General features: G+C 43.7%; 1 protein-coding gene across 2 annotated transcripts in view; it reads right to left on the bottom strand.

Annotated features, from left to right (window-relative positions):
* Window positions 1-16,754, bottom strand: part of ARID1A (AT-rich interaction domain 1A) — a 183,857-nt gene that overhangs the window by 76,536 nt on the left and 90,567 nt on the right. For both annotated transcript variants that reach the window (XM_077295708.1, XM_077295707.1), the window contains exon 2: window positions 11,398-11,598. In XM_077295708.1, coding sequence (XP_077151823.1) covers window positions 11,398-11,598 — 201 coding nt within the window. The remainder of the gene's footprint in view (window positions 1-11,397; window positions 11,599-16,754) is intronic.

Consider the following 16,754-nt stretch of genomic DNA (forward strand, 5'->3'; position numbering starts at 1 on the left):
ATCGCTAGTACAGCCAAACGTAGAACAGAGTATCGCTAGTACAGCCACACGTAGTCTCTGTTCTATCGCTAGTACAGCCAAACGTAGAACAGAGTATCGCTAGTACAGCCACACGTAGAACACAGAGTATCGCTAGTACAGCCAAACGTAGAACAGAGTATCGCTAGTACAGCCAAACGTAGAACAGAGTATCGCTAGTACAGCCACACGTAGAACACAGAGTATCGCTAGTACAGCCAAACGTAGAACAGAGTATCGCTAGTACAGCCAAACGTAGAACAGAGTATCGCTAGTACAGCCACACGTAGAACAGAGTATCGCTAGTACAGCCACACGTAGTCTCTGTTCTATCGCTAGTACAGCCAAACGTAGAACAGAGTATCGCTAGTACAGCCACACGTAGAACACAGAGTATCGCTAGTACAGCCAAACGTAGAACAGAGTATCGCTAGTACAGCCAAACGTAGAACAGAGTATCGCTAGTACAGCCACACGTAGAACAGAGTATCGCTAGTACAGCCACACGTAGTCTCTGTTCTATCGCTAGTACAGCCAAACGTAGAACAGAGTATCGCTAGTACAGCCACACGTAGAACACAGTATCGCTAGTACAGCCAAACGTAGAACAGAGTATCGCTAGTACAGCCAAACGTAGAACAGAGTATCGCTAGTACAGCCACACGTAGAACAGAGTATCGCTAGTACAGCCACACGTAGTCTCTGTTCTATCGCTAGTACAGCCAAACGTAGAACAGAGTATCGCTAGTACAGCCACACGTAGAACACAGAGTATCGCTAGTACAGCCAAACGTAGAACAGAGTATCGCTAGTACAGCCAAACGTAGAACAGAGTATCGCTAGTACAGCCACACGTAGAACAGAGTATCGCCAGTACAGCCACACAGACACACAAAGTATCACAAGTATCACACGTAGAACACAGTACAACTTTGGACTCCAGGGTGTAAGGACATGGCTGACCTACAGCGGGTGCAGAAAGAATGATTAAAGGTTATTAAAGGGAACCTGTCACCCCGTTTTTTCAATAAGAGATAAAAATACAGTTAACCCCTTCATGACCCAGCCTATTTTGACCTTAATGACCTGGCCGTTTTTTGCAATTCTGACCAGTGTCCCTTTATGAGGTAATAACTTAGGAACGCTTCAACGGATCCTAGCGGTTCCGAGATTGTTTTTTCGTGACATATTGGGCTTCATGTTAGTGGTAAATTTAGGTCGATAATTTCTGAGTTTATTTGTGAAAATAATGGAAATTTAGCGAAAATTTTGAAAATTTCGCAATTTTCACATTTTGAATTTTTATCCTGTTAAACTAGAGAGTTATGTGACACAAAATAGTTAATAAATAACATTTCCCATATGTCTACTTTACATCAGCACAATTTTGGAAACAAAATTTTTTTGCTAGGAAGTTATAAGGGTTAAAATTTGACCAGTGATTTCTCATTTTTACAACAAAATTTACAAAACCATTTTTTTTTTAGGGACCACCTCACATTTGAAGTCAGTTTGAGGGTTCTATATGGCTGAAAATACCCAAAAGTGACACCACTCTAAAAACTGCACCCCTCAAGGTGCTCAAAACCACATTCAAGAAGTTTATTAACCCTTCAGGTGTTTCACAGCAGCAGAAGCAACTTGGAAGGAAAAAATGAACCTTTAACTTTTTAGTCACAAAAATGATCTTTTAGAAACAATTTTTTTATTTTCCCAAGGGTAAAAGGAGAAACTGGACCACGAAGGTTGTTGTCCAATTTGTCCTGAGTACGCTGATACCTCATATGTGGGGGTAAACCACTGTTTGGGCGCATGGCAGGGCTCAGAAGGGAAGGAGCGCCATTTGACTTTTTGAAGGAAAAATTGGCTCCAATCTTTAGCGGACACCATGTCGCGTTTGGAGAGCCCCCGTGTGCCTAAACATTGGAGCTCCCCCACAAGTGAGCCCATTTTGGAAACTAGACCCCCCAAGGAACTTATCTAGAAGCATAGTGAGCACTTTAAACCCTCAGGTGCTTCACAAATTGATCCGTAAAAATGAAAAAGTACTTTTTTTTCACACAAAATTTATTTTAGCCTCAATTTTTTCATTTTCACATGGGCAACAGGAGAAAATGGATCCTAAAATTTGTTGGGCAATTTCTCCCGAGTACGCCGATACCTCATATGTGGGGGTAAACCATTGTATGGGTGCACGGCAAGGCTCGGAAGGGAAGGCGCGCCATTTGACTTTTTGAATGGAAAATTAGCTCCAATCATTAGCGGATACCACGTCGCGTTTGGAGAGCCCCTGTGTGCCTAAATATTGGAGCTCCCCTATAAGTGACCCCATTTTAGAAACTAGACCCCCCCAAGGAACTTATCTAGATGCATAGTGAGCACTTTGAACCCCCAAGTGCTTCACAGAAGTTTATACCGCAGAGCCGTGAAAATAAAAAATAATTTTTCTTTCCTCAAAAATGATTTTTAGCCCGGAATGTTTTATTTTCCCAAGGGTAACCGGAGAAATTGGACCCCAAATGTTGTTGTCCAGTTTGTCCTGAGTACAATGATACCCCATATGTGGGGGTAAACCACTGTTTGGGCGCACGGCAGGGCTCGGAAGGGAAGGCACGCCATTTGGCTTTTTGAATGGAAAATTAGCTCCAATCATTAGCGGATACCACGTCGCGTTTGGAGAGCCCCTGTGTGCCTAAACATTGGAGCTCCCCGACAAGTGACCCCATTTTGGAAACTAGACCTCCCAAGGAACTAATCTAGATGTGTGGTGAGCACTTTGAACCCCCAAGTGCTTCACAGAAGTTCATAACGCAGAGCCATGAAAATAAAAAATATTTTTTCTTTTCTCAAAAATGATTTTTTAGCCCACAATTTTTTATTTTCCCAAGGGTAACAGGAGAAATTGGACCCTAAAAGTTGTTGTCCAGTTTCTCCTGAGTACGCTGATACCCCATATGTGGGGGAAAACCACTGTTTGGGCACATGCCGGGGCTCGGAAGGGAAGTAGTGACGCTTTGTATTGCAGACTTTGATGGAATGGCCTGCGGGCATCATGTTACGTTTGCAGAGCCCCTGATGTGCCTAAACAGTAGAAACCCCCCACAAGTGACCCCATTTTGAAAACTAGACCCCCCCAAGGAACTCATCTAGATATGTGGTGAGCACTTTGAACCCCCAAGTGCTTCACAGAAGTTTACAACGCAGAGCCGTGAAAATAAAAAATCATTTTTTTTTCCCTCAAAAATGATGTTTTAGAGGGGGCGTGGCTATGTAGTCCAAGAGAAAGGACGCACCTTTAGAGAGCTCCGGTTATCCTGAGCAAATCCTGCCTAAATTCCCCTGTTTCACCGGCTACACTGGCTGGAGAGGAGCCCTCAAGATCCCAGGAGACCGGTGACCCCTGAAAACGGCAGTTCTGGAGCCCGGAGACGCCGGGAAGTGAAGTGGCCTGGACGGGCAGTGTGATCCCCAGGCTGCGGCGGCCATCTTGGGCGCGTGTTCCACTATACAGGGACGCGGCGCCGGCGGTTGCTGAAGCCGGACATACCTATCTTAGAGAGAGCGGGCACCTGCGCTGGGACGGGAGCGCTGTGGAACACTGAAGTACAGGTGCTGGGTCCGGAGCGGTGGGCGGCACCCGGGAGGCGGCGGCCATTACTGCAGTGTGCTCTCCAGCAGCAAGGAGAGTGACGCTCCATAATAAGACAGCGGCACAATCTGGGAGGTGAACGCATTATAGCAGTAATAAAGGGGTAGTGCGGTATGTGCCCTGGAAAATTGGGCTCTGCACCCCCCCTTGTCTGACAGGTCCTTGTTTGTGCCATAAACTTTGGAGGGATTAACCCCTCCCTACCTGCTGTGCTGCCTGGGGAGGCTGTGGGCTGCTCTGGGACGTTGTGCCTATTAAACCCTGTGCTGCTGTTTTTGTGAACATCTGAAAAGTCCCTTGCCTAACCGATGATCTTCCTGGGAGCCATCTCAGTATTTAATATTGGCAGATCAGTTATTGAAGAATAGATCAGCTATAACTATATGTGTGATCCTTCTGTGGGGTCCTTCTGCTAGCCGCCATGCAACATTCTAAAGGAGCGGGGGCTGCTGAGAAATTAAAGAAATTTTCCAGAGAAGGCACCCCTGATAATGTGCGCACTCTCAGAAATAATTCTACGCAGCACCAACGCAAAAATTATCCACCTGACAGTAATGAGGAGGGAGAACAGGATGAACTAACTCTCAAACAAGCCTCTGAGCAATTGATGCAGGCCATTTCCCTCACTAGATCCTCTCTTACTGAGAAAATAGAGGACGTACATACTGAAGTTGGTCCCTTGCGACATGACATGCATGCAGGCTATGAGAGGGCGCATCTCGGAGGTTGAAACAAGAGTGTCTCAGATAGAGGACACCATTACCCCTATGGAAGCTAAGTTATCAAAGGCCACCGGGTCCGTGAACGCCTGGAAACAAAAGGCAGATGACTTGGAAAACAGACTGCGCCGTAACAATATTCGAATAATTGGCTTGCCGGAGCGCACGGAGGGTCAGCAGCCTGAACAATTTCTAGAAGACTGGCTGAAAACCTCCCTGGGAGATGGATTCTCCTCAACGTTTTCTGTGGAGAGGGCCCATAGAGTACCAACGAGGCCTCTCCCCGCTGGAGCCCCACCCCGGCCTTTCTTGGCGCGTCTTCTCAACTGCAGGGACAGAGATGCGATACTCCGCCTGGCGAGGCAGAAGGGCCCTATTAAATTCAATAACGCCACTATATCAATTTTCCCGGATTTTTCTATGGAGCTCCAGAAGCAGCGAGTTCGATTTGTGGAAGTTAAGAAGCGGCTCAGGGATAAAAATATCCTTTATTCCATGCTCTACCCGGCTCGGCTCCGCGTTGTCCATGAAGGCTCTTCCCTGTTTTTTACAGATCCGGCGGAGGTAACCGAATGGTTACGTACATACAAGGTGTCTAATGTGCCGGACTCCTGAGCAATCTCTCTTATCCATTGGCAATACAAATGGAGCTCTCTGTACAGGGTGTTGAGTTTACCAACAATACCGAACGCTGATTCCAGTGAGGGTATCCCCTTTTCTGATTGACTGTAGGAGTGAAGGATTAAACTCCTCTACTGTTCAAGTTTTATTTTATTTGGGTTTTTATACCAGTTTTGACTTTTTGATGTGTTTAATAGTCGCCATTGATAATTCTGTGCTCTGCGTGGTGTTCCTGATTTCTACACAGGCTGTGATGTATAATATTCTTTTTCTCAAGTGTAGCTATGGGGTCTGAGATTGTGTATATGACTTGGAATGTGCGGGGAATTAAGACCCCCCGTAAAAAAATCAAGGTATTTTCACAAATTAAGCGATATCACCCCCATGTTGTAGCACTTGTCGAGACACATCTGACCAGGGACACCGCTAAGTGTACACAAAAGCCGTGGGTGCAGTGGTCCCTCCATGCATTTCATACCAGTTACTCAAGAGGGGTCTCTTTGCTAATTCATAGAAGTGTTAGATGGGAGGCCAGGGAGGCAAGACGAGATCCCGAAGGTCGCTTCGTTTTTGTACACGCTTTTATTAATACTCGGGAATACGTGATACTGTGTATCTATAACCCACCCCCAGCTAATATATCGGTTCTCCGCATGGCAATGGGATTCTCCCTAAATTATCCTGACGCTAGTATTATTTGTATGGGAGATTTTAACTTAGTCATGGATAGTTCCTTGGATAGATTGAGACTGGGGGATGGGATATCTGGAGGCCCTTCTGTTCAATCTTCTTCTCCGTTGGCACTGTTTATGGGTGGTAGCGGATGGCTGGACTTGTGGAGAATTCGACACCCTGGGATAAAGGATTACACTTGCCATTCGTCAACTAGGCGGTCTCTGTCTCGTATAGACTACATATTTGGATCTAGTGATATGGCGTTATGGGTAGATAGTATTGAACATGGCAATAGGGGGATATCGGACCACAGTCCAGTTATTCTTAAACTTAAATATGGTCAATCAAATAATTTTATACCTTGGAAATTGAATCCCTTCTGGCTGAAATTAATAGATTCTAGCGATATAACGGTAGATCAGTTGAACTGTTTTATCCTTACCCACCCAGATCCCTCAAATCTTGGTCTGTTCTGGGATACTTTAAAAGCATATCTAAGGGGATGTCTGTCCTCCACTATTTCCTATATTAAAAGAATAACGGCGGGAAGAGATGATGAGATGGAGCGACAGTTGAAGGAATCCGAGGCCGCCTATGTGGCCAACCAAACTAGTGGCAACAGGGTAGCTTGGCTCACTTCCCAAAGGTTATATACCCAACATATAGACACAAAATCCAAACGTAAATTGTTTTTTACCCGTCAATCATATTTCGAATTGGGGAATCAAGCCAGTAAACTATTGGCCTTTTTAGTACGCCAACATAACACATCCAATACAGTATTGCAGATTCGGGCACCTGATGGTTCATTGGTATCTTCTACTGAGGAGATCCTCCAGTGTTTTTATGATTACTATAAATCTTGATACAAGTCTAATAGTGGTTTGGGTGTTCCTGAATGTGTAGACTATTTATCGGATATAGCATTCCCTTCATTAAGTCCAATTCAGCAAGCCTTTATGGAGGCTGAGTTTACTTTGGAGGAGGTTGAGCAAGCTATAATGGACATGGCCACCGGGAAAGCCCCTGGACCTGATGGGTTCCCTATTGAAATGTATAAGAAATATCGAGGTCAATTGGCACCACTTTTATTGAAAGTACTCAGGAGTATATGGGAGGGAGAGACAATGCCCGAGACATTCTATGATGCAAACATTATTGTACTTAAAAAAGAAGGGAAGGACCCTCTGGAATGTGGATCGTATCGCCCCATATCACTAGTAAACGTAGATTACAAGATTTTCACTAAAATATTGGCCACTAGACTAAATACGCTCATATTGGATCTTATACACCCGGATCAAACTGGCTTTATGCCCGGGAAAAGTACTTCTATCAATATCAGGCGAGTCCAATCGGTGATTCAGTATAGCTCTCTAGAGCCAGACAATAGTTGGGCGCTGGCATCGCTAGATACGGCCAAGGCATTTGACTCCCTTGAGTGGCCTTTCCTCTCCGCGTGTCTGCAGAAATATGGTTTTGGAGGAAAATTTATTAGGGGGATAGACACGCTGTATAAGAATCCCAGGGCGCGTGTAATCGTAAATAATTCCATCTCTGAATCTTTTGCATTACACAGGGGAACCCGGCAGGGGTGCCCTTTATCCCCAGCTCTCTTCGCCCTTGCGATAGAGGCTTTAGCAATACGCATAAGATCCTTCACGGATATTAAGGGAATAAATATTGCAGATCGTACGGATACCATTGGCCTATATGCTGATGATATGATAATATTTATGGATAAAGCAGAAGAAACTCTACCACAAGTGATAGCAACCATAGATAGATTTAGCAAATTTTCCGGCCTATATATAAATTGGGATAAATCTGCCCTGATGCCTCTATCTCATACTTCGGCTCCCTGCCTCGGGATTCCCACTTCGCTACCTGTAGTTTCCAACTTCAAATATCTGGGTATTCATATGTCTCAATACAGTCGGTTGGACCTACAACAAAACATTTATCCATTGCTGGATTTGGTCAAGTCTAAATTTATAACCTGGAGTAGACTCCCCCTCCGTGTTGCAGGCCGCAATTTAATTAAGATGATACTGCTTCCCAAACTCAATTACTGCTTTCAACATAGTGCTGTACCAATACCCAAATCATTTTTTGCAAAATTAAACTCCTTAATCACATCCTTTATATGGGGAAAGGCCAGACCCAAACTCAAACTATCTATTTTACAGAGACCAAAAAAGGGGGGTGGGGCGGCTCTACCAGACCTCTATCTGTACTACCTTGCCGGACAGGCTAAGGCGATAAGTAGATGGATGCCTGATAGCTCCTTGCCTAATTCTGAGAGTCATTTAATTCATTCTGCCCGGATTGATTGCCCGCTGGGATTTTTAGAGATGGAGAAAGTTGGTACTTGTCGTCTGTTACCTATGCTCCGGCTGGCGAGATTGATTTGGAGACAAATAAAAAGAATTATTAAATTTACGGATGTCATAGCCGAGATGCCACTGTGGAACAATGGTTATATACCTGAATTACTAAATCACCCATCCACTGATTTCTGGGTCTCCCATGGTGTTCTCTCGGTGAGCGATATACATAACCAGGGGATTTTTGTAACCTTTGAACAACTACGAAATAATTACAACATTCCTAGGTCCCAATTCTTTAGGTATTTACAGCTGAGGTCAGCTTTTCAATCATATATACGAATTGTGGGTACAGGTCGAGCGATCTCTTTGCCTTTAATAGGCATCCTCAAATCGCAGGGTCCTCAAGGACTTATATCCTCTCTATATACATATCTATTGTCCATGGGAGATGGGTCGGTCATCAACTCTGTCAAGGGGAAATGGGAGGAACTCCTTCCCGATGTACTGGGAGAGGATTGGGAGGATATTCTTGAATCTTCAACTAAAAAGTTTCCCCTTCAATCAATAATAGAATGACCCAATTATATATCATATATCAGGCCTATTTAACCCCGACGCGTCTCTTTAAAATGGGCCGCTTACATTCGTCAGATTGTTTGCGATGTCATGTGCCCGATGCTGATTTTGTTCATATGATTTGGAGGTGCCCTGTAGTTCTTCATTATTGGAGAGAGGTGACGACATTATTGACATCGTTATTGTCGATTCCTGTCCCACTTGAACCGTTAACCTGTTTGTTTGGGGTGTGGGATATGGAGACCTGGGATCATCACACTGGGATCTTTCTCCGAGAGACGCTCTTTTTGGCAAGGAAGGTATTGGCGTTAAGATGGATGGGTGGCTCCCCCCCGACCCTTAGAGTTTGGATCGATTTGGTGAATTCAGTTATCCCATATGAAAAAACAATGTATCAAAATAGAGGATGTCCAGATAAATTCGAGAAGATATGGGGCAAATGGAACTCCTCTTGTCATACTCTATAGTCTGCACTGATTAGACATCTACATAGGAGGGTGGCCTTGTGGTTTTTGGGGACATTGCTCACAAAGCAGGATTTAATTTTGTTTTCTTTTGGCGACTTACTGTTACTGTTAGTGGTTAAAGTTGTTAAGTTGAAAAGAATCTAATGATTTACCATGCACAATTCATTATCTTTGTAACTTCTGATATGATGTTGTTCCACAACTATTTGTATGTCACGGTATAATTGATGATAATTGCAAATGTGTGCATTGTTTGTTTATACTGAACTAATAAACGAATTAAAAAAAAAAAAAAAAATGATGTTTTAGCAAGCAATTTTTTATTTTCACAAGGGTAACAGGAGCAATTGGACCCCAATAGTTGTTGCCCAGTTTGTCCTGAGTATGCTGGTACCCCATATGTGGGGGTAAACCACTGTTTGGGCGCACGTCAGGGCCCGGGAGGGAGGGAGCACCATTTGACTTTTTGAATGCAAGATTGGCTGGAATCAATGGTGGCGCCATGTTGCGTTTGGAGACCCCTGATGTGCCTAAACAGTGGAAACCCCTCAATTCTAACTCCAACACTAACCCCAACACACCCCTAACCCTAATGCCAACTCTAGCCATAACCCTAATCACAACCCTAACCCCAACACACCCCTAACCACAACCCTAACCCCAACACACCCCTAACCCTAATCCCAACCCTAACGCTAATCCTAACCCTAACCACAACCCTAACCCCAATACACCCCTAACCCTAACCATAACCCTAACCACAAGCCTAATCTTAACCCTATTTCCAACCCTAGCCCTAATTCCAACCCCAACTCTAATTCCAACCCTAAGGCTATGTGCCCACGTTGCGGATTCGTGTGACATTTTTTCGCACCATTTTTGAAAAATCCGCAGGTAAAAGGCACTGCGTTTTACATGCAGATTTACCGCAGATTTCCAGTGTTTTTTGTGCGGATTACACCTGCGGATTGCTATTGAGGAACAGGTGTAAAACGCTGCGGAATCCACACAAAGAATTGACATGCTGCGTAAAATACAACGCAGCATTTCTGCGTGGTATTTTCCGCACCATGGGCACAGCGGATTTGGTTTTCCATAGGTTTACATGGTACTGTAAACCTGATGGAACACTGCTAGGAATCTGCAGCGGCCAATCCGCTGTGGATCCGCAGCCAAATCCGCACCATGTGCACATAGCCTAATTCTAAGGGTATGTGCACACGCTGCGGAAAACGCTGCGGAGAACGCTGCGGATCCGCAGCAGCGTTTCCGCAGCTGCGGGTCCGCAGCAGCGTGTCTGCAGCAGCGTTTCCGCAGCAGCGTTTCCGCAGCTGCGGGTCCGCAGCTGCGGGTCCGCAGCTGCGGGTCCGCAGCAGCGGGTCCGCAGCTGCGGGTCCGCAGCAGCGGGTCCGCAGCAGCGGGTCCGCAGCAGCGGGTCCGCAGCAGCGGGTCCGCAGCAGCGTTTCCGCAGCTGCGGGTCCGCAGCAGCGTTTCTGCAGCTGCGGGTCCGCAGCAGCGTGTCCGCAGCTGCGGGTCCGCAGCAGTTTCCCAGCAGCGTGTCCGCAGCAGTTTCCCATGAGTTTACAGTTGAATGTAAACCTATGGGAAACAAAAAACGCTGTGCACATGCTGCGGAAAAAACTGCGTGGAAACGCAGCGGTTCACATTCCGCAGCATGTCACTTTCTGCAGATTCCGCAGCGGTTTTACAACTGTTCCAATAGAAAACGCAGTTGTAAAACCGCAGTGAAATCTGCAGAAAAACCACAGCTCAGGCCCTATTTAACGATATTTTTATCTCATATTGAAAAAACGGGGTGACCGTTTCCCTTTAAGGGAATAAGTGGACTACAATACTAAGACAGGTTATCAAACAAGGTTATTCAGTTCATGGCTTAGGGGCAATCTTATTACCATGTACAAATATAAAAAAGGGACAGTACAGAGGTCTTTCTAATCATCTTGTCACTTCTAGGCCTACAACAATGACAAGAGGACATTTTCTACTGGAAAGAAGGTTTAATCATAATTACAGAAGGAGATTCTTTATTATTGGAGCAGTGAGACTATGGAACTCTGCAACATGATGCTGTAATGGGTGATTCACTACAAAAGTTCAAGAAGGGCCTGGATAACGTTCTTGAAAACTATATTACAGGTTAAGGGCACTAAATTCTGTGATTGTCGTTGAGCCAAAGAATTAGTCATATTGGCGTACGTGGAGTCAGATAGGTATTTTTCCCCTATTATGGGGCAGTTAGTATTTGCCTCATGGGGTTGCTACGGATTAACATGTTAGGCTGTCTTCTTTGAAACTTAACATTACAAAACTTTGAAAGTTACCTGTTGGCCATACTGCATACTCATTGCTCCTTGAGGTCGACCCTGCATGGCCATTGGGTATCTCTGTGATGTCTGTGAAGAATAAGGCTGCACTGGGTAACCAGAATGCCCTTGCTGAGGACCAGGCTGTTGGTTGTATGGGTTACTCGAGCCATATGGTTGGGGTCTCATCTTTCCCATTTGATCCATGGGACTGCCAGGCTGTGAAAAACATAAAAAAGCCACACTTTCAATTATTTAGATTAACAAACAACCAAAAGTTTAAAAAAAAAAAGTATATATTACACACATGTTTTAACAGATCATGTACAAAAATACCTCTAATCTGCAAAATTTCTAAGGACGGAATCGAAGGCTGATTCTTCATATGACTTGTAGTCCAGTGTTGCACAATATTGTAAAAGGCAGCGATGGAGGGCGAATACATAAGATTGCCAGTGTTCCCACAGTAATTAGCCTGTTTATTACCTCTGGGACTGCTCTGATGAAGGCTGGCGGTAGGAGCTATTTATAACTGGAAGGGCAAACAGCCGAAGTGTAACAGGTCCCAGCTGTACACCCATCTGAAGTGCGGCCAAAAGCTAGCTGTCTGGTGTTGAGCGCTGGCAGGGAATGAATGACAGGATCTGTGCAACAGGGACACGAGGTAGAAAGGGGGAGGGGAGTCAATGACAAACTTTTTTTTTTTTTTTTTTTTTTTAAATGTCTTTCTGCATAGCCACACCTAACCCATCCATCTGCTCACAAGGAGTAAAGAAAGGAGAGTGGGGAAGGAAACAAAACAAAAAAATTAAAACTGGCAGTTGGACACATGGCTAATTTGCATTGCTGCCAAGAACAGCTGTGACGAACAAGGAACATTTAAAAGTACTAGCACTTCTCTCAGATGGACATGTAAAAGCACCTTAAGCAAAATGACAGTAGCAATGGCTTTGGCAAGAAGGCTCCATGTTTCGCACCATTGCTACAAAGTGGAAAATACTTTTTTTATTTTTTACATCTGCCAATTAAATGCTGGTGAAGTTGGAATCACAATCACATCGTAAAGCAGAATGAAGACACTCAGAAGCATGCAAAGAGAATCAAAAGTTGTTAAATGTCATCTAAAGTCCAGGATACATGACAATTAAATGATTAGCTAGAATTCTACATTTGTCTTTTCAAAACACAGCATATAGTGAGGCATACCACCTCAGCAGTCTCTCTTTGGGCTCATTCAGACATCAATGTCTGCTCTCAGGTTGTGAAAAGCTGGCACCACACAGAAGGCGGCATCTGAGTACGATCAGATTTTTTTTGCACAGAGCCATAGTCTTTCAATGACACATTTGGCCAGTGACTCAAATCAAAATAAAAGATTTCTCTTTTGATTATATATGAGGTTAGATCGGTCCACAAAAAAAGAACATATGAACCACCACATATGTACTAGTCCAAGGAGGGAAAACACAGTTTCTACATATTACTGTGCAGAAGGTAAAAGCTGCCAATCAGCAGTGGGAGGACAGGATGAGTCCCCAAATCACAAATGCATTAGACTTCAATGTAAAGGGGTTGCTCTGGAATTATCCCAAATTGCCTCAATAGGAAATATAAAAAAATGCTGTTAATAATAATATTGTGGTCATGTTTATCATGTGACTGCTTTAGACAAATAAGTTACCTGAAAACTGATTTTCACATGCTCAGCATGAAATGGAGGTAGAGAAAGGTTACTACTTTAATTACGGTATGTAACATTCCCTATATTTTGGACAATTTTGTATAATCCGTGAAAGTCCATTTAAAAAAAAAAAAAAAAAAAATCAGCAAAACTACTGCATCAGGACAAAATACAAACCACTGATATCAGACTGTCACTATGGGTGCTCTCCGAGCAGAATGAAAGGGCTGACAAGTTCCCTGTAAAAGCAATACCCACCTTCGCAGGCAATTTTCTTCTAGGTCATCAAAAGTTAACTTCTGTGTTTAGTCTGATCCTAAAGTCATACATAACTTAGGAGATAGCTGCAACACTGACTGCAGTCACACTACCAGAGAGACAAGTCAGAATAGGGGTTATACCCAATTAGGAGTGTAATTTGCATAGATTGCAAAGAGCACACATGGCCTTAAGGTACTGTCACACTAAACGATATCGCTAGCGATCCGTGACGTTGCAGCGTCCTGGCTAGCGATATCGTTTAGTTTGACACGCAGCAGCGATCAGGATCCTGCTGTGATGTCGCTGGTCGCTGAATAAAGTTCAGAACTTTATTTGGTCGTCCGATCGCCGTGTATCGTTGTGTTTGACAGCAAAAGCAACGATACCAGCGATATTTTACACTGGTAACCAGGGTAAACATCGGGTTACTAAGCGCAGGGCCGCGCTTATTAACCCGATGTTTACCCTGGTTACCAGCGTAAAATGTAAAAAAAACAACCACTACATACTCACATGCGTCCCCCGGCGTCCGCTTCCCACACTGACTGAACGCCGCAAAGTGAAAATGAAAGTACAGCACAGCGGTGACGTCACCGCTCTGCTGTTAGGGCCGGCGCTCAGTCATTGCAGGAAGCGGACGCCAGGGGACGCAGGTGAGTATGTACTGTTTGTTTTTTTTACATTTTACGCTGGTAACCAGGGTAAACATCGGGTTACTAAGCGCGGCCCTGCGCTTAGCAACCTGATGTTTACCCTGGTTACCCGGGGACCTCGGCATCGTTGGTCGCTGGAGAGCGGTCTGTGTGACAGCTCTCCAGCGACCAAACAGCGACGCTGCAGCGATCGGCATCGTTGTCGCTATCGCTGCAGCGTCGCTTAGTGTGACGGTACCTTTACTTTCTGCTCAGAATGTCACACTCCCAGGAAGGTGTGCACATGACATGCAGTGTGGGGGTATGAGAATTAAACATTATGCTGGCTTATTTTTTATTAAGGATTTTAAACACGTCACAATCATGATTCATAACAAAAACATACAAACGCAGGTAGAAAAATAGGATGGAGGGAAGACTGGCTCCAATCAGACCTCATGATCACTAGGCATTTCATGAAGAGTTGGAGGTGACTGAAGTTTTCACGTGAAGTGATGGCGTGGCGAAGGGGGTATGATGGGCATATTCTGCCCAGGGGAGCCAAACTTTCTCAAGTGTGTGAACTTCATCTGTGAGTATGGCTGATAATTATTTGATAATGTGCCATGAGAGAAGTCATTTCATTTTCAAAGGGCTTTTAACTTTTGAAAAAAAAAAAATTAAGCCCAAACGCAAGGAGTGATATTTGAACTTTTGGAACACAAATTTGGCTGAAATAGATTATGGGCACGCTGTCACATTTGCAGGGTCCATAAGGTGCCTAAACAGGAGCATCCCCCCCCTTCCCCACAAGAGACCTCATTTTGGAAACTACACAATTTTGTCCAGGGCATTTTGAACCCACAGACACTGCACACAATTTGATAACATAAGATAGCCATTTTTAATGTCGTCAATTTTTTTTTTTTTTTTTTGCAAAAACCTTAAGCCTCTAGCCCCAACTTGCAATATTTGAACTTTGGAAAGGGTCATTCCATTTCAAGCGATCCAAATCTGAATATTTTTTTTACTTCACATTTTAGGATATTTATTTTCTTTGTTTTGTTTTTAAGTGCTACTTTAGTAAATGTAACAATGTAAGATTGGAATTTTTATTATTAGGTTTTTTTTTATAGATTTCTAAAGTTTTGAAAAGCCTTGGGCTTGCATAACCTTACATTTATCATCATCATATCTCGGGCTACAATTAAGATAAAGAGCTGGGAGAGTCACCATTTTATTCAGAATTGCACAGGCTTTAATTTGATATGTCACAAGACTGATGTTTTGTTTTTGAGAAGTGAAATTCTAAATTTTGATGGTTGATTTTGGGAACACTATACATTCCACATTTTCCAAAGAATGCACTTGTGTCAAGTTGGGATCTCCGTAGGTTCGGATTTTGAAGCGTGATTTTCTAAATACAGTCTCATCCTAATCATGTTATACAACATATACTACATTTAAAAAAATACTGCATCACTAGACATGTCCTTTTTCAAGTTTTTAAAAAGAATAGTAGTTAAATCATCAACCTATAAAATATGAGCTAGTCTTAATTAATAGTATTTAAACTGACCTTTTATCATCAATTTGCCCCTTCTACTGGGCAAAAAGGAATCTTGTCCACAATTTCTTACAAACAATGGCCGTTTCCTTTTGAGTCAGAGTATGTATGGCCTGTTATGGGCTTTGGGTCCACCCGAGTTAAAGGGAACCTGACAGGTTCCCCATACCCTTCAACCGAGCAGTATCCGCCTTTGTATGATTAACTGAAGGTTACTTCAAGCCATTTCATGGTGCCTGCTGAAGACAGTGCCATTCAGCTTACATTCCAAGATCTTTCTTGTGATAGCAGACATTTATAAAGTTTCTCCTGATTTTATACTGTGCAGAAGAGCCATCTGAGAATTAGTAGACATTGCTCAAACTTTGTAGGATGTCCATTTTTTTTTTTTTTTTTTAAATCACTGAATAAATTTTTGGGAGAACAAATGAACAGCTATGAATCCATAAGTAAGCACTCATCAGAACTATACTTTTGTATTTTATTTATGACTATGCTTCATCCTGAACAACAAAGTAAAACGAAGCTTATTATTGCCTTACTGATGTTTTCATTGAGGCGATTGTAGTGATCTAACTGTTGGCAAGCTATAAATTGTTTCTTTAGCTTCCGTAAGTGCACGTTGCGGAATTGCCACGGAAATTTCCGCCGCAATTCTGCAACTCCTGTCGCGGGTATATCGCATGCGGAATTGGCATGCATATTCCCGCTAACACTAGCGTTTTACAAGCGTAATTAGCTTGCAGAATGCTAGCGTTTTCCAAGCGATCTGTAGCATCGCTTGGAAAACTGATTGACAGGTTGGTCACACTTGTTAAACAGTGTTTGACAAGTGTGACCAACTTTTTACTATTGATGCTGCCTATGCAGCATCAATAGTACAAAGATCTAATGATAAAAACAATAATAAAAAAAATATATATATGGTTATTCTCACCTTCCGACGTCACCCGATCAACTCAGCGGTGCACGCGGCGGCTGGGATGCAGTGTGCGAAGGACCTGGGATGACATCACGGTCACGTGACCGCGACATCAGACCAGGTCCTTCACATACAGCATCACTGGGAACGGAAGCCGCCGCGTGCACCGCTGAGAGGCAAGAGGACTCAGGGGGCCATCGGAAGGTGAGTATATCACGATTTTTTATTTTAATTCTTTTTTAACAATTATATGGTGCCCAGTCCGTGGAGGACAGTCTCCTCTCCTCCACCCTGGGTACCACCGCACGTGAT

This window comes from Ranitomeya variabilis, chromosome 3 (assembly GCF_051348905.1).
Source record: "Ranitomeya variabilis isolate aRanVar5 chromosome 3, aRanVar5.hap1, whole genome shotgun sequence".
Taxonomy (NCBI): domain Eukaryota; kingdom Metazoa; phylum Chordata; class Amphibia; order Anura; family Dendrobatidae; genus Ranitomeya; species Ranitomeya variabilis.